Genomic DNA, 26,469 nt, shown 5'->3' on the forward strand with positions numbered 1-26,469 from the left:
TGTTTCTTGCAAACCCCGGGATTTCACTGGGGAAAAAGGGGCAGTGGATTGCATGACATGGTTGGATGAAATGGACACTGTGGTAGATATCAGTGGGTGCGCTGATAAGGATGTTGTAAAGTTTATATCGCAGTCATTCAAGGGTGAGGCACTAGCTTGGTGGAGGTCGTTGATCCAAGCTACCAGAAAAATCCCATTGTACAATCTATCATGGGATCAGTTTGTGGCATTGATTAAGGAGAACTACTGCCCTCAGCATGAGGTTGAAAAGATTGAGTCTGATTTCTTATTGTTGGTTATGAAAAACCTAGATTGCCAAGCCTACCTTACAAGCTTCAATACAATGTCAAGGTTGGTTCCCTATCTTGTGACACCAGAACCCAAGAGGATAGCTCGTTTCATTGGGGGTTTAGCCCCAGAAATCAAGGCGAGTGTGAAGGCCTCTCGGCCAGCTACTTTCAGATCTGCAGCTGATATATCTTTGTCCCTCACAGTGGACGCGGTCAGGCAGAGATCGCTGAGGAACACTGATGCTGAAAAGGGAAAGCGTGAGGATGACAACTCACGACGTTCAGAAAAGAAGCATAAGGGAAATAATGACCACAAAAAGGTTTCTGGATCTAAGAAGGAGGGTCAGCAGATGGGTGATAAGCCCAAGTGTAAAATCTGTAAGAAGCACTATTTCGGGAAATGCATATATGAGTCGAAATCCCAGTCACAGCCAAGGGCATGTGGGATTTGTAAATCTTCTGAGCACAAGACTCTAGACTGCAAGAAGATAAAGGACGCAACGTGCTACAACTGCAACAAGAAAGGGCACATTAAGTCAAATTGCCCAAAGTTTGCGAAGAAGGCTGAGGAGGGGAAGAAGACCAACGCTAGGGTCTTCCAGATGAACACACAGGAGGCGATCCAAAACGACAATGTGATAACAGGTACCTTCCTCATAAATGATGTTTATGCAAGAGTGTTGTTTGATTCAGGTGCTGATAAGTCGTTTGTAGATAATAAGTTTTGTGAGTTGTTAAAATTGCATGTTAAAACCCTAAGTGTGAAATATGAGGTAGAATTAGCTGATGGCACCATAGAAACCGCATCAACCGTGTTAGATGGATGTGTTATATCCATTAGGAACCACTCTTTTCCATTGTCCTTACTTCCTTTGAAGTTAGCCGGTTTTGGTATAGTTATAGGCATGGACTGGTTATCGCATAACCAAGCCCAGATCGTCTGCAATAAAAAGCAAGTGGTGATCAAGACTCCGTCTGGTGAGCCACTTCCCATTCAGGGAGATACCCAGTATGGATTGCCTGAGCAGGTGGCTATGCTCAAGGCATCCAGATATCTGAAGAAGGGTTGTGTCATTTATATGGCACAGGTAACTATTGATGAGCAAAAGCCCAAGATTGAAGATATTCCAGTCATCTCTGAATACCCTGAAGTATTTCCTGAAGAACTACCTGGTTTACCACCAGATAGGCAAGTAGAATTCAGAATTGACATCATCCCCGGAGCAGCACCTGTTGCGAGAGCGCCTTATAGGTTGGCACCAACAGAAATGAAGGAGTTGAGGACACAACTAGATGATTTGCTAGCCAAAGGTTTTATTAGACCTAGTTCGTCTCCTTGGGGAGTGCCAATCCTATTTGTCAAGAAGAAGGATGGATCAGTGCGTCTATGCATCGATTACCGTGAGCTTAATAAGGTCACTATCAAGAATAGCTATCCTTAACCCAGGATCGACGATTTGTTGATCAGTTGCAAGGGGCAAGCTACTTTTCTAAGATCGATTTGAGGTCAGGCTATCATCAACTGAAGGTTAAAGATGAAGATGTACACAAGACTGCATTTAGGACTCGCTATGGCCATTACGAGTTCCTAGTGATGCCTTTTGGGCTCACTAATGCACCTGCCGCATTCATGGATCTCATGAATCGCGTCTGCAAGCCTTACTTGGATAAATTTGTCATCGTCTTCATCGATGACATTCTCATTTACTCGAAGAGTCAAACTGACCATGAGAAGCATCTCCGTTGCATTCTGAAGCTGCTTCAACAGGAAAAGCTCTATGCCAAGTTTTCGAAGTGTGAATTCTGGCTTCGCGAAGTCCAATTCCTTGGACATGTTGTTAGTGAGCGTGGTATCCAAGTGGATCCCGCTAAGATTGAAGCTATTATGAACTGGCAAGAGCCGAAGACGCCTACGGAAATTCGCAACTTTCTAGGACTAGCAGGATACTACAGGCGATTTATTGAAAACTTCTCGAGAATTGCAGCACCCTTGACTTTACTCACCCGCAAGAATAGCAAGTTTGATTGGGGGCCTAAGCAGCAAGAATCTTTCGATATTTTGAAGCAGAAGTTGAGCAACGCCCCAGTATTGACGTTTCCTGATGAAATTGATGAGTTTGTGGTATATTGTGATGCATCACACACTAGTATGGGATGTGTGCTTATACAGAAAGGCAAGGTCATTGCCTATGCTTCACGTCAGTTAAAGGTGCACGAGAAGAACTACACCACCCATGACTTGGAGTTGGGTGCCATTGTATTTGCACTAAAACTGTGGTGGCATTATTTGTATGGAACTAAGTGTGTGATCTATTCTGATCACAAAAGCCTTCAACATCTGTTCAATCAGAAGGACTTGAACATGAGACAGCGACGTTGGATGGAAACTTTAAATGATTATGACTGTGAAATAAGATACCATCCATGCAAGGCAAATGTAGTCGCCGATGCCTTAAGCAGGAAGGAAAGAGTGAAGCCTATAAGAATCAATGCCAAGAGCATTAAATTAAAGAATAGTTTGAACGAAAGGTTGTTAGCTGCGCAGAAGGAAGCGGTGCTAGAAGCTAACTACCATGATGAAAAGCTAGGAGTAACTGAAGAGCAGTTAACCTATGGTAGGGACGGAATCCTTAGGTTAAATGGACGAATATGGGTTCCAGTGTATGGAGGACTTCGGGATGTTATCCTCCAGGAAGCCCACAGTTCTAAATATTCCGTTCATCCTGGAGCTGATAAGATGTACCAGGATCTGAAGGCAAACTATTGGTGGATAGGCTTGAAGAAGTCTATAGCTACCTATGTAGCCAAATGTTTGACGTGCGCTCAAGTCAAAGCTGAACATCAAAAGCCGTCAGGTTTGCTACAACAGCCTGAACTTCCCACCTGGAAGTGAGAAATGGTAACAATGGATTTTATCACCAAGTTTCCAAAGAAAAAGAAAGGAAATGATACTATATGGGTCATAGTAGATAGACTGACTAAGTCAGCACATTTTCTACCCATCAAGGAGACCCATAGCTCCGACATATTAGCCCAGTTGTACGTAGATAAGATTGTATCCCTGCATGGTGTACCAGTGTCTATTATCTCGGACAGAGATACTAGATACACATCTCATTTTTGGAAAAGTTTCCAACAATCTTTGGGCACACGCTTGAATTTTAGTACCGCTTACCATCCTCGGACGGATGGACAAAGTGAGCGTACAATTCAAACTTTGGAAGACATGCTTCGTGCATGTGTGATTGACTTAGGTGGTAGTTGGGATAACCACCTGCCATTGATCGAGTTCTCCTATAACAATAGCTACCATACAAGCATTCAGGCTGCGCCTTTTGAGGCATTATATGGTAAGAAATGCAGAATACATATTTGTTGGGCAGAAGTAGGAGAAGCTCAGTTATCAGGACCTGATATAGTCCTTGAATCAACGAACAAGATTGTCCAAATTCGTGACCGCCTGAAAGCTGCCAGGGATAGGAAGAAAAGTTATGCTGATAAAAGGCGAAAACCTCTAAAGTTTGAGGTTGGTGATAAGGTTTTACTTAAAGTATCACCCTGGAAGGGGGTGATGCGGTTTGGTAAGAAAGGTAAGTTAAGCCCAAGGTATATAGGACCATTCGAGATCATCGAATGTGTAGGAACAGTGGATTATAACTTGAACTTACCTGAAGAGCTCAGTGGTATTCACAATGTATTTCACATTTGCAACCTAAAGAAATGTCTAGCTGATGAATCGCTAATCATACCACATACGGATGTGCATATAGACGAGAGCTTGAAATTTGTGGAAAAACCTTTGTCGATCGAGGATCGACAGGTTAAGAAGCTTCGAAGGAAGCATGTACCTATTGTCAAGGTTAAATGGGATGCCCGTAGAGGTCCCGAGTACACGTGGGAGGTAGAGTCCACAATGAAAGAAAAATACCCTCATTTGTTTCAGTAAATCTCGAGGTTGAGATTTCTTTTAAGGGGGTGAGGATGTAACACCTCAAAAAATTCATGTCCAATAATATATCGACACGTGTCATGAACTTAAAACGTGTATAGAATCAATTTAGAGGGACTAAAGTTGACAAACAGAGAAAGTATGTGAATAAAAGGGTTCAAAGTGTCAACAATGCATAAATATACTTCACAGTAGCCCTACACAATGTTTATACCCTTTAACGAATGAATTATGGATCATACGAAGCTAATCGTGGAAGAAAGTGAGAAGTTACAAACTACAGGAGTTAAATGTGTCAACATGTTTAAAGTATACCTCTGAGTGACCTTTTAGCGAAACCGAAGCTTTGTAACGATAAATTATACTCACTAGAATGCGTGATAACAATTTCACAAAGTTTCGTTATCGTATGAGAAAGTTATGATAAAATTCGTATACGAGGGGTTAAAAGCGTCAAAGTTGAAATTAAAGGCTTTACGGGTGATCATAAAGTTAACCGGTGACTTAACGGTGTTTGGTTATGCCTTGGAGCCCTTAAAAGTCAAGTTAGAGGGCCAAAAGTGCACGAAATAATCTTAAAACCACGTTTAGAAGGACCAGGGACCAAAACAACAATTATTGAAAGTTGGTTGCAGGTCAGCACGAGCCAGGCGGCCCGCGTAAGACTCCTTAAGAGTCTACGCGGCTCGCGTAAACATGCCAGCGACAGAAAACTCCTGGCAGCTGCCAGTTCAGGTCTGTAACCAACTTAAAAGCTTGTTTTCTTATACCAGGGACTCCCCCACTGGTATTTCATGCAACAGGGACAGATGGGACCATCTTGTAACACTTGTAGACCTATTTGTCATGATCTTGGTGAATCAAATTCACTATATAAGAAGCTCCAATGTTGCAACATTGAGCACATTCACTTGCAAACTTCACAACTTCACTTCTGGAGAATTTTGGATCTCAAGCACCCTTCCTAGGAGTCTCTAGTCGTACTTAGGACTTTTGTAAGTGTCCTTAACTTTCTTTAATTCAGTTTTGCTTAGTTAATTAGCTTAAAGTCAAACTGTCGTAATTAAGGTTTGACTTCTTAATTAATCATAATTTGTCCAGTCAAATTTCAAATTGAAAGTACCTATGAGTTGGTAATTATGTGGGCAATAAACCCTTAAAAGGGCACCCTCTGATTCCCACTCTGACTAGGTCAATTGTCGGGTCAAAGCTAATCTTAAAAAGTCAACAGAAAGCTTATTTTCAAATAAATGCATAATTAACAATGTAGAAGCCATGAAACCTATTTTATCACTAATATAACTTGGTAATTAATGTAAGAACATGTCTAAACATGTTCAACCTGATGATTTTCAGTTTAAGCTCGGTTCGGAGCCGAAAGTCGCAAAAGTAGACTTTTGCTTTGACTTTCAGTTCTGGCCCATTAGAGCCTAGTTTAGAAATGCCTTAGAGCTTGATTAGGACCAGGTTTCATGTTAGTATAACCCTCTGTGATTATACAACTTGATTCATTAGTTATCCGATTTATATGCATGTTTCCGTTAATTGTTTAAATGTTGACTGTTATGCCCTTTTCACCTTAAAACGTGATTTTTGAAAAAGTAAAAGAATAGAAACCTTCATTACTGATTTATAGACTTGTCCCTAAAATTTGACATCAGTTTGAGGTCTAGATTAGGAGTTATGCTCATTAGCGTAAATAAAAAGCTTTTTATTAATTAAACGGCATAATTAGCGTATAGCCTATCTAAACCCAATTTTTGATATCAAACTTTTTACCCATTGATGTAATATAATATTTTGGGATTTTTGAAGATTTTTATTTATTTTTAGGCTGAGCATAACATAGAGTTATACCTTTGATTCGGTTATTGCCGGTTTTGCCCTTTTGGCTTATAAAATGAGTTTTACAAATCATTTTGATACCAAACCTTTTTCTACTGATCTTATATGATAAATAAATTATTTTAAGCCTTCTGGAATAATAAAAATTACCAGCTTTTCTTATAAAACCCGGAAATCGCTTAAAACCGCCTTTTTACGCGTTTTTAACGCATAGTATGTATTAAAACTATTTTAAACATATAAGGTTTGATGCCTACTGATATTTTCAGTAAATTTTTATATTTTAACAGTAATCAAAAGTTTTAAACTCAAATTTCCAGTTTTGACCTTTTAAGCCTATGTGAAATTACCAAAATGCCCCTACGGTGCATAATTTGGTTATAAATGATAAATTTCACATATATGTAATACTCTACTGTTATAACTTATTAAATTAAGTATTTTTACTGATTATATCAGACTTGTAACTCAGTTTGAAATTTAAACTCTTTTATAACCTTTAAAATGACCAAAATGCCCCTACGGGGCATAGTTTGAGTTTAAATCCGTTTTGGGCATAATAGAAGATATCTTACTGATGTCACAACATATTTAAGGCATATTAACTTAGGAAACCTGTATATGACTCTTATGGTTACCCGTTATGCATCTTTCGCGTTCGGTTCGGTTTATGTAACTAGTTTGCATAAATTGACCGAAACGGGTCAAACCTTATCATTTTTGTCTCAAAATCCAGAATGTGTTTAGTTAACCCATATTATACAAGTCTTCAAACTTGTCGGGACTAAATCACATTCTATTCCGGTCTTCGTTTCATCATACGTTTTAGACCGTATCTTCCTTTAAAACTAACCGGTCTAAGTTTAGGCTTAATCAAAAACCGGTTAGGAATCTAATAGGCTATTAAAAACCTTCGTTCCAGATTAGGAGCACCAGTAAAAGCTACGTGCACTTGCTATTGTGAATTATACTTGCAAAGGTAAATACTTTTAACTTATTTTCCCTTATACGGGCTTGGGGTACGGTATATAAAATACCGCTTGGTCGGGCATTGAATCTTTAATCGTATGAAGGTTAATTTATTGAAATGACCCGTTTAAGTTGTTTTGTTTGCTTAAAGCCTTTGGGGGGTTAATGACCATGTCCCGGATATCCTTGGCATTATTCATTGAATGGCCACGACCTTAGCACGGGGTGTAGGCGTACACCCGCCTGTGCATATATAAATAATAAGGTATAACCGCCGGTTACGAGAATAACTCGCCACGGGACTATACCATGTGGTGTGTCTGTTAATCTTTAACCCGGTATTCAACCCGGGCTACTGAACGTATAACGAACATGTAATTCTTTTACAAGTTTATATATAAATAATTATCCCAAGTTATAAAAAGTTTTGTGCCATGTGCATTCAAATCAATTTTCTTAAACGTTTTCAAAATGAGTCAGTTAAATTGTATTTACCAGTGTAAACTGACGTATTTTCCCAAAAGGCTAAGTGCAGGTACTAATCGGAATAGGCTGGCCTCTCCTAGCATCAAATAAAAGTCTCGTAAGCTTAGATGCCTTTAAAGTCTGTTGAACAAAGTTTCCTTTTTATTCGATCCGCCTGTGGATCTTTTTCAGCCATGTTGTGATACTTGATAGTACACTTTTATTCGGTTGAAATAAATCTATCTTTTGCTTCCGCTGTGCATTTATGTTACACCCTAACACGTTTAACCTTAAAAATGACGCAGCGGAAAAAGAGCTTTAAAATTTCTTTCCTTATTAACGACATTACTTTCACGAAGGATCCAAATTCTAAAAATGTTAAACGTTCTATAAAAGAATTCACAACATTCATACTAAAATTTAGATTTCTAGACATTATATACTTCAACTAGGTGACCGATCTATCCGTACAATCCTTGCTCTTGACTCGATCTACATCCGCTTCACTTCCTTAGCAGCAGAAGAAGTCCGTGTTGCACATGTGGGCATCACATACAACTTAGCCATTAGTCAACGACAACGTCATATAACATTAAAGATTGAATAACGTTCGACAATTTAACATTAGTTCGTCCAACTATCCTTTCTCATCCTCTTATTCCGGGTTCGGCTTAAATTTCGTAAGAATCTGATGTACTCGTTCCTGCATGACATACCAACCTCAAACGCATAATTAGTAACGTTAAAACTCTACGTATCTAAATTATGCATACTTACGTTCTTACATGCATACATCCACATCTACATACGTACATACCTTCCTATACCTCTACATATTTTCATACTCTCATACGCACCCTCATGCATACATACATAAACATTTACATACGTGCCTACATTTCTACATCTCTACAATACATGCATATACTCCTACGTATCTTCATATATACATAAATACACAACTGCATACGTACATATGTTCCTATGTACACGTTCAATATCTTGCTTACCTCTTACATACTCATACATTAATCACATGGGACTTGGACTTAGGTTTATAGCCCATATACATCAAAGGAACGATAAAAATCATGTTTGGGAGGCCCACCGTAGTCAACGGATAATATACCAAAGCCTACTATGCATAAATCACATAAATAACAAAATTTCAGCTTTTAGGACATGGGGAGGGCGTCGGCGACGGCCCTAGGGGTCGTAGGCGACGGCCCTTGCATTTACAAGTAGCCAAAAACCTCCGTAGGCAGCAAAATAACCCAGGGGTCGTAGGCGACGGCCTATCTGGGCGTAGGCTACGGCCTCTCGAAAATCAGTTTTCCTGTTGTGTTGTTTTCGTCGTTCGAACGCACTAAAACTCGCATAACTTTTGAATCGTTTACCCGTTTAACCTCCCGTTTCTTCCTACATGCTTGTAAATTCACATTCTATCCTATGAACTTGAAATCCAACATCTGGTTTAAGGAAAATATTCACTTAAAGCTCTCGGCTCATTACCTTTTTACAAGTTTTGAACCGTTTATGCATTTACCAACATAACTTGCTTATTTGACCCAAATTTTCCAGAAACCTTATGATTTCAATATTACCAATCATAAAGATTAAATCCTTGGATGCCTTGCATCCTCCTAACCTATTTTCGCTCAAAAGCTTATTTTGACCCATTAAGGGTATTTGCGCATTTTAAGGTCTATGACTAACAAAAACCATACTTCTCAATTTCACACTTGTCTAAAACATTTCACTTATCAAACAACGTATTTCTAAACAATTTCGAAGCTTGTTTACCCGATATTGTCACACCCTGGCTTTGCGGAAGCGTGGTTAATTTGGTGTGACTTCTTAATACCATAGCTTAATCATAACAAAGCTATATGAATTAAAAACATGCAAGATCATCCATTAAGTTTTTAAAAACCAAATACAATACCATTGTCTTTAACGGGAAAATACCCTAGCAACCATAACATTGTTCAACAACCAAACAAAACATAAACATGGTTTAAGGACTGTGCCTTGTCCAGGAAAGAGTCACATTCCCTAAACCCCGGATGACCTCGGAAACTAGTGCAGCGGGAAAACGTGCCATACCGTGCCAGATCTTTTAATTCCCTGAAATACATGTAAGTTGAAAAATCAACAATAATGTTGAGCGAGTTCATGCGAAAGTGAGTAAATAAACCTTTGTAGTTATCAAAATCCTGGTATATAGCAAATAAGGAAAAAGAGATCACCAATGGTTTGCAAGGCCATTGATATGCGTGAAGTGCAAGTAGGAAGACTCAACCCTTGCGATTTTGCGTCGGGGCACAAAGTCACCCCGAGGCCCGTTATGCTGGACCTGGGGTTGGGCTCGCTACACCCAGATAGATCTACCGCTTACGTCCCTCGGTCCTACAATGAGGATTAATGGCCTCCAGTTCCCGCCTACCCACTCACATGATCTAAGTAGTAACCCTCCTTACGCTAACCATACCATGTAAAAAGTACTCGTAATCATAGTAACATGTATTTCACCCCCGCAGTTTAGAAAACTGAAAATAGTTAAGAGAAAAGGGGGACATGAACTCACAGTCGGTGCGTCTCTACCAAGTACTCCAAATCGGGCAGCTGTGCAACGACCTACATGTGCTAAATCTATTAGACGGACGGCCGTGCCTTAGCTTTATAGTTTAAGTTTTTGGAAAGTAGTTAGACAACTATTCCGTGTTTACCTTTCGTATATACTTGGTAGTTAATCTCCTTCCCAAGGATGGGGGATTTAATACATGTGCGTTCGAATTATATCATTAAGTCTCACTTAATATATATTTGCTTCTAATTCCAAAATATAAATATTTTTCTCAAAAATATTATATTTCCATTTCACATAATTTTCCCCAAAAATAATACGTTGATAGAATACGCGTTCGTAAATATTTCCGTATAATGCGTAAGTTACGTTTTATCATTCGTGTGGTAATAGTAATTATCGGTGTAACTTATATAATTATCGTAGAGGCGTTCGTATTATTTTGGATCTGTTAATGTTCGTAAATATTATTTTTACTCTAAAAATAATATTTATGTATTTTTCACAAAATAATCATAAACAGTGTTGTGAAAATATATATTTACCAAATATATATTTATCGTGTTTTAGTTTTTGTGAAAATCCCACCTCCGAATATTTAGTAAATAAAGTCATGGCGAAATTTAGATTTCGAAAATATGTCAAAAATAATTCTAACACTTGTAATGTAAATAATTCTAAGTGTTAGGTTTTTAGAAAAATTTCGCCAGAGTTTCCTCTGTAACTGAAGGTGGCCACGCTTTCAAGCGTATCATTTTCTTTTACAAAATCAATTTCAATAACATCTTCTTTTCAATCAACAATTTCCGACACATCAAACTAGTCGACAAGTATGTAAATCGCATAATCGCATGAACTTGTAGTTTTTCCGAAACTATAGTGTAAATCCCATTATATTTTGTGGATCTTTATATAAAGTAGTTCGATCTCGTAAAAACCTCGTTTTTAAAGTAAATCCATCTTTACAACTTCTCGTCATCTTTTACAAAGTTTGTTATTTTGTTGAACTTTTCATTTCACAAGTGTCTACACACTTGTGGTTTATAAAAATCATACTTGTTAGTGTGAGATCCGTCTTTTAGAAAAACATGATTTCTTTGATACGTGGTTCTTTGAAAATACCATTTGTACATACGTAGATCCGCTAGTTTCAAACACTATTTTACAAGTAAAAATACTTTTACACAAGTTCATGTTTCTCGTGTGGTAGAGTTTCACCTTTTAACCCTTATCTCATTCAAAACAAGCTTATGTCAAGATCCATGACCTTAACCAAACCGGGTTAAATGATGATCCGAGCTACCACAACGTAGATCGGGCCTAGATAACCACAAATTTCAATTACTACATCATTTACACAACTTATGATCTTTTAACCAACAATACTTGCATTTTTAGTAGACTTTTATGCTTCAAATTGTAAGTTTCCGCATTTTAACCGTTACATATCATATTAACCACTTTAGAATAGTTCGAGAGAGTGTTTTAAGCATTATACCTCTAGCTCGAGGCTAGGGAAGAATCTATGCGAAAAATGTGTGGATAAAAGCTAGATAGAGAGGTCCTTCGTCTCCCGTTTGCTCCGAGCTTCCTAATGCGTGACCCTTGATGTTTATGTAACCTTGGAATGAGAAGATTGGAACTCGAAAAATGGATGGATGGGCCAAGGGGGGTTCGGCCGTGACTTAGGGAGCAAGAGAGGAGAGAAATTTTGGGTGGTGAAATGTGTGTTGTGATCTTGTGTGTTTAGGATAATACTTATAGACAATTCTTATGACAATTATCCAATGGATCAAGTGTCTAATAGATATTAGACAACTTGATTAAAATAATGAAAAGAAATCAAGTCTTGTCTCCTCCTAGTTGGGCCGATTACAATGGGGGGGGTCTTAGTTCGATTTCAACTAGTTAGTTGATGATTAGTTAGGTTAACTAAGTTAGATTTAGGGGTTAACTTGGTTAGTGGTGTGATGTGCTTTATAGCGGGTGTTAGGGTGTTCAGGGACCCTAACTGGCTCAGAAAAAGACCAATAATGTTACTGTCAATATTTTTATGTTCCGGGTATAGTCCGGTTGTTCGGTTGGATAGTAATCCGTTAAAGCGCTTAATAAAGCTTTTAAGTGTCGTAAATACCATTTCTAGTGACACAACTATTTCCTGACACTTTGGAAAGTGTCTAGTAATATTTTCCTCATGTTTTGGCACTTTATTAGTTAGCTAAAAGCTGAATTTTTTATTAAAGCGCTGTGTTTTGTGCTCAGTGTATGTTTTAGGCACATCCAGTCATCGTAACTTATTCCTAGAGACGCAGTTCTACAACCCTTGTATCCCTACACTCACTATGGGTGTAGTAAAATATTTCTGGCTCATACAGGCCTTAGAGGCAGTATCTGCCTGATGCTGGCTTAATCAGCATGTTCAATAGGTTATCCGTTCTTAGTGCTACTGTGCTTTTGTGCATCATGTTTGTCACTAGAGTTCAGTATGTAAATAATGTAGTGAAGGTATGTAAAGTATGATGCAGGAATATACAAGTATCAGAAATCAAGTAGCAGTTCATCAGTAATTTCAACTAAGCACAGTAATTAAGTAGCAATTAATTATTAATTAAATCGTACGGATACCTGGTTTAGTGAGGGTTGTCACAGATATACCCATCGAGGGCGTTTTGGTCAACTTTGTTTCATCCTTTGCAACAAGGACTATCCTTTGCAACAAAGGACTCCATCCATTTCTAAACAATTCCTACGGCTTAACCATGACTCTAATCACACTTACCTGGATCGGGTCAAAGCTATGACCCGTCATAATGCTTATCCGCTTAATTGCTAATTAATAGCAATGCAAATCCTTTCGCCATTCATCCTGTGAATACATAGTACTTAACAAAACAATCATTAGTCGCCATTGCCAAATGGTGATATCTTCACCATTGTCCGAATTGGTCTTAAAAGACAATTTCATCCTTATGGGGTTGTAATTAGTCATTATTCCTCCCTTGTAACTTATTTCTTCATTAACTCATAGTCAAAGTTACCGTAATACCCTTTTTACCCTTTTTAACCCTCAAACTTAGTTTCTTGACATGGTCACATGTTCCGACCCGTGTCAAGCTTGTCGAAACATCATTCTTGATATATTGGGTTATCATGCTCTTAATCTATACGATAAATAAATATTCTACAAAAGGGTGTAAGCTTTACTTACCTTGCATCCGAGTACGCTTCCCGTGCACATAAGTTCCATTTGACTCGCTTCTTTCCCAAGCTTCCAAGTCGCTCACCAAGCATCAACTATCATATATCATTCTCAAGATAGTTAGCTTATTTGTCATTCATCACAACCTTTTCATTACACGGATCTTATGTGGAATTTATCCCTCAACCTTATAACATGCTAATCTATCATTTCTTATCCGATTTCTTTAAACATTCACACACATGTTTGATTCTAAACATCATTAACATAAGTAAATCATCAATTTACATCACATTATCTAAAACCCACTTCACTACTACATTATTAATCACTTACTAGTGATCTAAACTTAAGTTATTCGTAATATTATCATGCCTTTGGTGTATGTACTACCTTCTAAACATAAGGTACAACTAGTTCATGCACAATCTCCTAATCTCATACACAATTCATCAAATTCCACTTCCTAATCAACACGAATCATTCATGCATAAACATCAAACATACTATTATTACATTTCTTTTAACTCCTCTAACAAGAACCCATCATGCAAATCAAAATACATCAATATTAAGCAAAATTGGACATGGATGATTCACCCATGTCATCATCTTCATCATAACAAATGAGTTTCATCCAAAAACATGAAATTAACCTAAATCATGCATAACCCATGTCCAATTTGACGATTCTAACACACACCCATTCTCAATTTCATACAAATTCGCGATTTACATCAAAACCCACTTCGTGAAAGATCACCAATCTAACTTCTAAGACATACCTTACGATCCCCTTGTGATGGTGATCATTATTCCATGTTTATTTGCGAATTTGAGCCTTGAATCATCCCTTGATTTGAAGCTTTTGAAGAATTAGGGCTTGGCTCCTATGGAGCCCCTTCTGATCGTTCCAGAACACACACGAGATGTGTGTGTTTGTGTGTGTTTTTATTAATTTAAAACATAACTTTCCCCTTGTCCATCTTTGGTCCCTCAAGTTTATACCTTTGCTTGTTTTGCTAAACATTTGACTAGGTATAATAACCTAGTTATTACATTCTATTTTATTAGACATGGGGTCTTACTAACAATTTTAATAATTCGATTTTTGGGGCGTTACAAGTCTACCCCCCCCCCCCTTAAATGAGGTTTCGTCCCCAAAACCTTCCTTATTCGAATCAAACCAATTCTACTCTTACCCCTTTCAAGTTGTTCATTCACAATACTTATGTAAGACTCTATTCCAGAGCTCTTATTAGTGTCCTTCATTTCATATTGCTAGTTTCTAGCACATATCATCCCTAGCATTTCATTCATTGAACTTAATCCAAAAGTATACAATCCTTACTCGTATTGATTTTAAGTTTACGGCTTGTCTCTAGCTTCCTATTTAAGCATATTACCTTCATATATCGAAATTAATCGATTTATTTCATTCTACTCATACATCATGTACAATCTTTCATTTTATTCGCTTTGAGACATCCTTAGCATCCCATTACTAATGTTACTTCTAATTATCTTAATGTTCATACGAGAGGTCAACATATCATCATAGGCATACTATAATCATTTATTTACATCAATACTTACTCATAATCACAAGCTAAACATCTTACTAACCTTGACTTCGTCGTGTATGCCAACGGTTTGTGGCCCGAGTCGGCCCGTTTCTTCATGGGTTCATGTAATACTTACACTGATTGCTTCCATTGATTTGTTGAGCACCCGCCTATGCGCATTCTTTCAACAATGCCTTGTTCAAATGAACATGGCCAACAAGCCCAACATCAAAATTAGCACTTTCCATCGATACTCGTCATTATTACTTTTTCTCCATACTTATTTTATTTGGGGTTTTAAATGCTCCTAATTCTTTTATTCTTAAAATTATTTCATTAACCTTTTTGCAGAACTTCCCCTTCTCGGCCATACTTAAGTTATCGTTCGGGTTGTATCCCGTCATTCATTCCGACTCACACGAGTCAATTAACAACGTATCTAATATGTGGCTTAATCAAAATTTTCTTTTCTTAACTCAAATTTTAAGTTCGCATATCATTTACGGTCATTCCTTCGTCCTTCAATCCGTCTCGTGGATTCATATTTTTGTATTCATACATTTCATTTCTTGAATCCGTCTTGCGGATTCAAGCATTGCATTCACATCTTTCATTCTTTGAGTCCGTCTCGCGGATTCAAGTATTGCATTCATACATTTCATTCCTTGAATCCGTCTTACGGATTCAAGCATTGCATTCATACATTTCATTCCTTGAATCCGTCTTGCGGATTACAGCATTGCATTCATACATTTCATTCCTTGAATCCGTTTTGCGGATTCAAGCATTGCATTCATACATTTCATTCCTTGAATCCGTCTTGCGGATTCAAGCATTGCATTCACATCTTTCATTCTTTGAGTCCGTCTAGCGGATTCAAACATTGCATTCATACATTGTTGATCCGTACCGTCTTACAGATTCAACATTCTTCATTCTTATCATTCACACTTTTCATTCTTACATAGTACTCTCAATCTCCCGAGAGTCTTATTACTCATTTCACCCACACGCCCACCAGCTACCTAATTCTAACGGACATACCTGTGACAACTATCACGGTCTCACGAACGTCATATGTTTCTTGTGTACTGGCCGGGTACACAATCCACATACTAGTTTTGTGTCTTCGTGTAATCACCACCTTATGTCTGCAGGATTAAGTTTCGGCACGTGTACACTTCTAAAACTTCCTTACCATACCATTATTATATTTCATTTAAAATTTTCTTTCACTTGCTTAATTATATACCATTTCATGCACCCATAAGCTAAATCTACGTACCTCGGTCAATATGTCATATTACATACCTTGGTGCCAGCGCTAGACCGCATTTACAGACCATCCCTTCCCAGCAATCATGCTGACCTTACACATAACATACTGTTAGTTATCCTCAAATGCATACTTAAGCATATACTTACCTTGGCTTCTACCCTTAGATCTTGATCGAGTCTTGGATTGTACGGGTCCTTATCACAAGAGCACACAAGTTTGAGTTCAAGTATTTACCTCCTCATACTTGATTTCCCTCAAACCAGGGCTCCGATACCAACTTGTTACACCCTAACACGTTTAACCTTAAAAATGACGCAGCGGAAAAAGAGCTTTAAAATTTCTTTCCTTATTAACGACATTACTTTCACGAAGGATCCAAATTCTAAAAATGTTAAACGTTCTATAAAAGAATTCACAACATTCATACTAAAATTTAGATTTCTAGACACTATATACTTCAACTAGGTGACCGATCTATCCGTACAATCCTTGCTCTTGACTCGATCTACGTCCGCTTCACTTCCTTAGCAGCAGAAGAAGTCCGTGTTGCACCTGTGGGCATCACATACAACTTAGCCATTAGTCAACGACAACGTCATATAACATTAAAGATTGAACAACGTTCGACAATTTAACATTAGTTCGTCCAACTATCCTTTCTCATCCTCTTATTCCGGGTTCGGCTTAAATTTCGTAAGAATCCGATGTACTCGTTCCTGCATGACATACCAACCTCAAACGCATAATTAGTAACGTTAAAACTCTACGTATCTAAATTATGCATATTTACGTTCTTACATGCATACATCCACATCTACATACGTACATACCTTCCTATACCTCTACATATTTGCATACTCTCATACGCACCCTCATGCATACATACATACATAAACATTTACATACGTGCCTACATTTCTACATCTCTACAATACATGCATATACTCCTACGTATCTTCATATATACATAAATACACAACTACATACGTACATATGTTCCTATGTACACGTTCAATATCTTGCTTACCTCTTACATACTCATACATTAATCACATGGGACTTGGACTTAGATTTATAGCCCATATACATCAAAGGAACGATAAAAATCATGTTTGGGAGACCCACCGTAGTCCACGGATAATATACCGAAGCCTACGATGCATAAATCACATAAATAACAAAATTTCAGCTTTTAGGACATGGGGAGGGCGTCGGCGACGGCCCTAGGGGTCGTAAGCGACGGCCCTTGCATTTACAAGTAGCCAAAAACCTCCGTAGGCAGCAAAATAACCCGTCAGCAAAAACTGACTTTCCAGGGGTCGTAGGCGACGGCCTATCTGGGCGTAGGCTACGGCCTCTCGAAAATCAGTTTTCCTGCTGTGTTGTTTTCGTCGTTCGAACGCACTAAAACTCGCATAACTTTTGAACCGTTTACCCGTTTAACCTCCCGTTTCTTCCTACATGCTTGTAAATTCACATTCTATCCTATGAAGTTGAAATCCAACATCCGGTTTAAGGAAAATATTCACTTAAAGCTCTCGGCACATTACCTTTTTACAAGTTTTGACCCATTTTTGCATTTACCAACATAACTTGCTTATTTGACCCAAATTTTCCGAAAACCTTATGATTTCAATATTACCAATCATAAAGATTAAATCCTTGGATGTCTTGCATCCTCCTAACCTATTTTCGCTCAAAAGCTTATTTTGACCCATTAAGGGTATTTGCACATTTTAAGGTATATGACTAACAAAAACCATACTTCTCAATTTCACACGTGTCTAAAACATTTCACTTATCAAACAACGTATTTCTAAACAATTTCGAAGCTTGTTTACCCGATATACCCATCGAGGGCGTTTTGGTCAACTTTGTTTCATCCTTTGCAACAAGGACTATCCTTTGCAACAAAGGACTCCATCCATTTCTAAACAATTCCTACGGCTTAACCATGACTCTAATCACACTTACCTGGATCGGGTCAAAGCTATGACCCGTCATAATGCTTATCCGCTTAATTGCTAATTAATAGCAATGCAAATCCCTTCGCCATTCATCCTGTGAATACATAGTACTTAACAAAACAATCATTAGTCGCCATTGCCAAATGGTGATATCTTCACCATTGTCCGAATTGGTCTTAAAAGACAATTTCATCCTTATGGGGTAGTAATTAGTCATTATTCCTCCCTTGTAACTTATTTCTTCATTAACTCATAGTCAAAGTTACCGTAATACCCTTTTTACCTTTTTAACCCTCAAACTTAGTTTCTTGACATGGTCACATGTTCCGACCCGTGTCAAGCTTGTCGAAACATCATTCTTGATATATTGGGTTATCATGCTCTTAATCTATACGATAAATAAATATTCTACAAAAGGGTGTAAGCTTTACTTACCTTGCATCCGAGTACGCTTCCCGTGCACATAAGTTCCATTTGACTCGCTTCTTTCCCAAGCTTCCAAGTCACTTACCAAGCATCAACTATCATATATCATTCTCAAGATAGTTAGCTTATTTATCATTCATCAGAACCTTTTCATTACACGGATCTTATGTGGAATTTATCCCTCAACCTTATAACATGCTAATCTATCATTTCTTATCTGATTTCTTTAAACATTCACACACATGTTTGATTCTAAACATCATTAACATAAGTAAATCATCAATTTACATCACATTATCTAAAACCCACTTCACTACTACATTATTAATCACTTACTAGTGATCTAAACTTAAGTTATTCGTAATATTATCATGCCTTTGGTGTATGTACTACCTTCTAAACATAAGGTACAACTAGTTCATGCACAATCTGCTAATCTCATACACAATTCATCAAATTCCACTTCCTAATCAACACGAATCATTCATGCATAAACATCAAACATACTAGTATTACATTTCTTTTAACTCCTCTAACAAGAACCCATCATGCAAATCAAAATACATCAATATTAAGCAAAATTGGACATGGATGATTCACCCATGTCATCATCTTCATCATAACAAATGAGTTTCATCCAAAAACATCAAATTAACCTAAATCATGCATAACCCATGTCCAATATGACGATTCTAACACACACCCATTCTCAATTTCATACAAATTCGTGATTTACATCAAAACCCACTTCGTGAAAGTTCACCAATCTCACTTCTAAGACATACCTTACGATCCCCTTGTGATGGTGATCATTATTCCATGTTTATTTGCGAATTTGAGCCTTGAATCATCCCTTGATTTGAAGCTTTTGAAGATGTGTGTGTTTGTGTGTGTTTTTATTAATTTAAAACATAACTTTCCCCTTGTCCATCTTTGGTCCCTCAAGTTTATACCTTTGCTTGTTTTGCTAAACATTTGACTAGGTATAATAACCTAGTTATTACATTCTATTTTATTAGACATGGGGTCTTACTAACAATTTTAATAATTCGAGTTTTGGGGCGTTACAATTTAAATTTGTGTTGTTTGACTATGATGATATCAACTACGTCACGATACTCCCCACCGGGCCCACCGGTAATACGTGGAAATATCGGGGTGTGACATTGGGCGAGTCGCGGCCCGCCAGGGAAGCCCAGTCGCGATTTTTAGTTTCTTTTGTTGTCAAAACAAGTCCATCATGTTTGTTGTGTCACACCCCGAATTATCAGAACATTGGCGTGACTGGACTGGTATCTTCATTGCACAGCGGAAGCAAATAAGCTAAAACTTCTAGAAAACGAATGCCCACTAAGTACTCGAATCTCCAATGGTTCTCCTATTCCAACCGTGCCATAATTTGAAAAAGTAACCTGAGAAAGAAACATGCGAAAAATCAACATAAAGTTGAGCGAGTTCATACTTTGTTTGTAAAAGGTTTGAAATAAATCTTTTTGAATAACTGGTTTTTGAAATATTGTTGAGAAAACGAATTTAAAAATCATTTTCTTTGGCATGTTATATGAAAACTGTGAGCTCCAAATAAACTTGTAAACATTTGTATTCATTGTCAGTATATATGTATGTATGTGAAAATGAACAGATCAATAAATGGTTTGCAAGGCCATCAATATGTGTGCAACGGTGTAGGAAGGCTCAATCCTTTGCGTATTTCGTACCGGGCCTCCCGGCTGGAATGACATATTCACCACATGAGCCAACTCGCGGACTCATGGGTGGGGCTCGCAACACCCAAATAGATCTATCACTCATGCCCCTCGGTCCTTCTAAAGGATTAATGGTCTCAAGCTAATGCCTAGCCTTTCACATGATCTAGCAGTTCATTTCATTTGTAAACCATTTGTAATCGTAATCATTTGTAACATGTACTTCACCCCCGAAGTTATAAAACAAAACAGTTTAAAGAAAAGGGGGACATGAAACTCACTGGGTTGTCTCGTTTTATGTACGCAGACCAACCCAGTCCCAATATTATAACTAGACGATCTGATCCCTAGTCATGAAAATTATTCACATTTCGATAATACGCATTTGTTTTGTAAAACCGGTATCTTTAGTATGAATCATTCGTAAACCATTTGAGTTCAATGAAAATCACAAATCATTTGTGTTAGTTAAAACGTGTTGTAACATGGTATAGAAATATATAGTTTTTGTTCCTTCAAAAACCTCATATGTTCTTGTAAAACGTGCTTGTCTAAAAATATGCAGTCTTTATTCATCGAAAACTTTGTATGTTTCTACAAAACGTGCATGTCTTTCCACCCCAAAAACATTTATAAAAATGTAAAACCGCAAAAAGGTGGGGTTATGAACTCACCTGAATTGCCTTGTGTAAAGCTAGCTAATTACGACTTCGTGATGTCGTTTCCAAGACGAGACCCGCTAGCGTGCATTCTACAATATTCCTAACACGGAATATCTTTTAAGTTTCTAAATAAATGCAGTAACTAAACTACGTGTCATCGAGCTCTACCGAATCGTTAACCGAATGATTCGACGGTAAGTTGTTAACTTAAATGAAACGAAGAAGTTATTACTTGTTAGCTCGTTTAACTTCGTAAGGGCTAACAATTAATAAGTCTTGAAAGACTTGGTTTGTGAGAAACTTCAAATATATAAATATTTATACAAAAATATAAATATCTCGATAGAATAGTGTTAGTCGTTCCGAGAAGTCGCACGCGTATAAAAAGAATATTTATATGAAAATAACATATAACAAACTCGTATTATGTATCTCATATATGATACTTGTCGAAAGATATGTGTACGCCGTTTTAGGCGTATAAAATAAATATAAAAAGTTATATTTATTTAATAAAAGAATTGTCGAGTTATTGTGGTTGAAAATAAATATATAACTATATTTATTTTTATAAAAGAATTCGTGTTGTACGATATTTGAAATAAACATATAAACTATGTTTATTTTATAAAACAAAGTCATGTCGTTTGATATTTGAAATAAATATAAACTATATTTATTTTTATGAAACGGTTTCGTATTGTTCGATGTTTGAAATAATTATAAACTATATTTATTTTTATAAAACGATTTTGTGTTGTACGAAAATTTGAAATGAATGTAAACTATATTTATCTTATAAAAGAAGTGTCGTGTAGCTTGATATTCGAAATAAATATACAATCTACATTTATTTTTATAAAATAATTGTCGAAATTTCGAAGTTTAGAATAAATATAATAACGATATTTATTGTCACAAATAATATCTGAATCGTCGTTTTTGTAAGTTGTAAAGTGCCGTCAAGAAAAGTTATTTGAATCCGATAGTTTTATTTTATGATAAAACGCTTTGTATTTACGGATTTTCTCAAAAAAACGGGCAGAGTTTCCTCTGTTTTTGGACGCCCCCCGACAACACAAGTTGTCGCTATTTTATCAAAATTCAATCAATTTGCAACAATATATACGTATATAATCAATTTATATAAACAAGTTTGTAAATAAACCCAAGTAGGTCTTAACTAATAACTCGTCACTTTGTTCGTTTCAAGAGCTCGCTTTTCACGTAATCAATAAAATTATAATAAAATGTAATTATTAATCTCTATGTTAATTATATACCAATTCTTCCTGTCGAAACACGAAACAGTTGACTGAGTTGACCGAGTCAACTGAGTTGACCGAGTCGTCTCGCCGAGTTGACCAGGTTTGACTGAGTTGACTCGGTTTGACCGAGTCAACCCAAACAACTTCATATCCGACCCGAACCGGCTGACTCGAACCGACTAACCCAAACCAAACCGAGTTGACTCGTCTGACCCGAGTCGACCCGCTTGACCGCACTGAAGCAGATGTTTGACCACGGTTGACCGAACCGAACTGTTGACCCGAGCCGTTGATCGAACCCAAAAATCTGACCGAGACTCCCGCACCTTGCTTAGAACAACTCGAACCAAACATTACTTGCTTCCGAACACAAATCTGAACCAGATCTGAACCCGAGCTCGAACCAACTCAGAATATGAAGCTCAAACCACTTTTGTCCCGAATCTAAACCGTGGCTGACCCGAGTAGAACCCGAAAGATCCGAACCAAAACTCAAACCAAAACATCATCATCATTGTGAAACATGACGGATCATGACGAAGACCGCCGAAATCGGGACAGGGACCGTCGGTCCGAGACAAGGACCGTCGGATAAATGAACCGACCGCCGGTTCTCTCTCTCTCTTCGTCTCTCGCTCTCTCTCTGCTTTTTGAGTTTTGCAATGCGATTGAGCGCGTTCAAAACTTGATGCGGTAGTATAATAGTAATGCGAAGTCACATAGGAGCCACTTAGGAGACACGAGATTCCTAAGTTCTCACACAATGATTTGTTTGTATTTAGATATAGATAGTTGTAGTTTACGCTTATCGGAGTAGAATACTCGAGGATGTCACACCCCAACCGATGGCGGAAACATCGGGATGAGACGAACAAATTGCTCAAAACAACATAACACTAATTGTGACAATATAGATTAAATCAAATTTCATAAATGACTAAATTCAAATACATTGTTTCAAATAAAGACAAATAGCAACAAACATGGTTTATTATTAAAATGGGTATCTAGTCCATCCTAACTTGATTTCTTCATCTTGACTATCAACCTGCAACATGTATTAAAATAACATCAACAAAAATATGTTGGCGAGTATACAAGTTTGATACATAGCATAGTAGAATAAAACAAGTTTTGAAGTTGCTCAATATCCAACATGAAGACGATGACACTAGCTACCACTTTTCAACATTGTTCAAGTTGCTTTCAAATATCGTTCAAGTTGCATGTAATGAAGTTGCACTCAAAGAGTGTTGAAGTTGCATTCAAATGAAGTTGCACTCAAAGAGTGTTGAAGTTGCATTCCAATAAAGTTGCATCCAAATGAAGTTGCACTCAAAGAGTGTTGAAGTTGCATTCAAATAAAGTTGCATATAAATGAAGTTGCACTCAAAGAGTGTTGAAGTTGCATTCAAATAAAGTTGCATCCAAATGAAGTTGCACTCAAAGAGTGTTGAAGTTGCATTCAAATAAAGTTGCATATAATGAAGTTGCACTCAAAGAGTGTTGAAGTTGCATTGAATGTGGGGTTACAAGCATCAAATCGTTTCATGTTTAATCGTGGATAGAGTGTGATAAAAACAAGACTCAAGTGTTGTGTAATTTGAATATGTAATACATGTTGCACCCAAAGTGTTTAAAACGAAAATGGGATCGAGTATACTCACATTGATTGCGTTGCGATTCTTGTAAGAACGTACGAGTAAGATGGAGAAATCCAAAGGAACGATCGTAAGAGATTATCCTAAATATTAAGTACCACAAGAGAGGCGATAACTATAGTTTAAATAAGTATCCTAATATTTGTGATTTGTATTAGTTATTTACGTATTATAATTTAACTCGTTATTAATATTATAAAATAAAAGGGCTAAAATAGTTTATTATAAAAGTGAATATTTGTTTATAAAGATTTCAAAAGAAAGGAATTCAAATAAAACTTGTTAAAACAAATAGATTATAATCCTAATATTTATGGCGTACGATATAACTTCATGTTAAAACCAATCCCCTTTTAGTATTTTTATGGGATTAAAAAAAAGATTAGTTTAATCTTTAGATATTATCAAAATGTTTTAAAAACAGTAAGCTTTTGTTTGAATGATAAACAGAAAAAAAAAATTAAAGTTTCTTGAAAAGAAAAATGCAGCAAACTTTCAGAAGATGGGGATCGAACATGCGACAGAACTGTATATATAATTACTAGGTTAGACCCCGTGTATTACACGGGTTTACTAATTGTAATTTTATATACTAAATAATAAAAATAATATATCCTTAGAAAACTCGTGTATTGTATGGATTTAACAAATGTAATTTATATACCAAATATTAAAAAAAAAGTTATATCTTTAAAAATCTTGTGTAATACATGGGTTAAATAAATGTAACTTTATATAGTAAATAATAAAAAAAGTTATTTTTTTTAAAACCCTATGTATTGCACGGGTTGAATAAACCTAATTTTATATACCAAATAAGAGTAAAAAGTTGTATCATAGAAAACTAATGATAACATATTAATACAAAGTTTGGTTTTCGTGATAATAAGAAAAAGTTATAGCATAAAAAACAAACGATTTCATTATAGGAAAGCATTCTGTTCCAAAACGGCTAATGAAAAAACTTAGTTATATGAAGTCGCGCAACTTACCTAATCACCTGCCTAGAAATAGATCAGTATTTTTGCGTTTGAGCTTGAGTATTGGCGGAAAATTTGAACGATCACCCTAGTAAAGAAGATCATGTTTAATGAATGCACATCCGATCACTCAATTTACTCAATTTTTGTTGTGCAAACCTGACTTTATCAAGTAAAATATCTAAAATACGGGATCCAAATGTTAACACAGACAATTTCAATGCCATTGCAAGCTCAAAGTATGTCTTAAGAAAATAAAAAATGTCAAATTATTATTTTGATTTCTTAACAAACAATAAGATTCCCAAAATAGGATTAACATGTAGATTATGAAATTTTCAGAAATATATGTTCAAGTTTTCGTTGCTAAAATATTTTACTCATAATAACTCTAATAAATAAATAAATAAATAAAGTGTCAAATTATTCTTTCGATTACTTAACAAGTTGACACCGCATATGGGCTTAGACCTAATTTTTGTTGTTTCAACCTAGCCCACCATCAAACTGACCCACTTACAATTAAGGATTACATATTATAGCTTTAATCGAATCTATACTATATATATATAATATAGTATAAAAGAAATCAATTCTTTAAATCATTAGGCAACAAACAACCATGAATTATTCAAATATTGAACAAAAGATATTATCACACTTAAATATAATATTTATAAAAAAAAACTTAAATTTTAATAGTCTTGTTGATTGACACGTGTCCCTAAAGAGGTTTCTTTTATTATATGTATAGATAGATATTTTTCTTGTTCCAATTAATTTGAATGTTATAACAGTTCATTATATGAAAGTTAATAAGAAGGAAAAATATAAAGAATCGAAAAAAAAAAGTATACCGAACGAGAGAAAAGGGCCGCAAGGTTCTAATCGTCTTCCCGGAATGTCTCCGACGAACTCCGAACATAGCGAAACGGCTTCCGTCGATCTCCGGTGAGTTGGTTTTCGTTCCGGTGGATGTCGGGTCGTTCGACAGCGCTTGCGAACTCCGGCGGTAGTTTCCTGTTAGCCGAAATGAGTGTGTCCGGTGAGAGCAAAACCATCGAGAGTGTGTCGGAACAGTTTGTGGAAATCAAACGAGAGGATGTAGGGGGTTCGACCGATGAAAGTTGTTTGAGTGATGGTGTCGATAGTGGCTGTGAGGATGTCGAGAAAGGTGTGGGGATCGAGGTGGAGGATGGTTGAGTTTGAGGGTGATTTATATAGTAAACGATGGAGCCAAGATCAAGACTAGGTGCTTGATTGACCATAAACTCGGAAACGCGAAATTCGTGTTTAATTCCGATCAGTTAGCTTCATTCAAAAAGGAAATGAACAAGAACTACGGCTGTGATTAGTCCATCTATAGAAGAATCAGCGAGAAGTGGAAAAAGGAAAGGATGGTGGTCTTCGGTCAACTATTTTTGGGCGGCAAGCTTGAAAAAGAAATTCAATTGTATTTAGTTTATAAATATTAAACTTTACTAAAATAAATTGATTTCAAGACAATGATGGACTGGTTTTGTTGTTACTTGGTGAGCTAGCAGACCTGGGTTCGAAACCCGCGGCTGTATTTTGTTTGTTTTTAATTTTTTTGGTTTTGAAGGAAAATGTTACCAATTAACCCCTTAACTATTAAAGACCTTAGTTATCT

The 26,469-nt window shown here is 36.7% G+C and overlaps 1 protein-coding gene across 1 annotated transcript; it reads left to right on the top strand.

Moving 5' to 3' along the window:
* Positions 1 to 70: 70 nt before the first annotated feature.
* Positions 71 to 26,021, top strand: LOC110931179. The gene is made up of 3 exons (XM_035987953.1): positions 71 to 351; positions 508 to 935; positions 25,813 to 26,021. The coding sequence occupies exons 1-3, from the start codon at positions 71 to 73 to the stop codon at positions 26,019 to 26,021; spliced, it is 918 nt and encodes a 305-aa protein (XP_035843846.1).
* Positions 26,022 to 26,469: the final 448 nt, after the last annotated feature.

The sequence above is a fragment of the Helianthus annuus genome, chromosome 3 (assembly GCF_002127325.2).
Source record: "Helianthus annuus cultivar XRQ/B chromosome 3, HanXRQr2.0-SUNRISE, whole genome shotgun sequence".
Taxonomy (NCBI): Eukaryota; Viridiplantae; Streptophyta; class Magnoliopsida; order Asterales; family Asteraceae; genus Helianthus; species Helianthus annuus.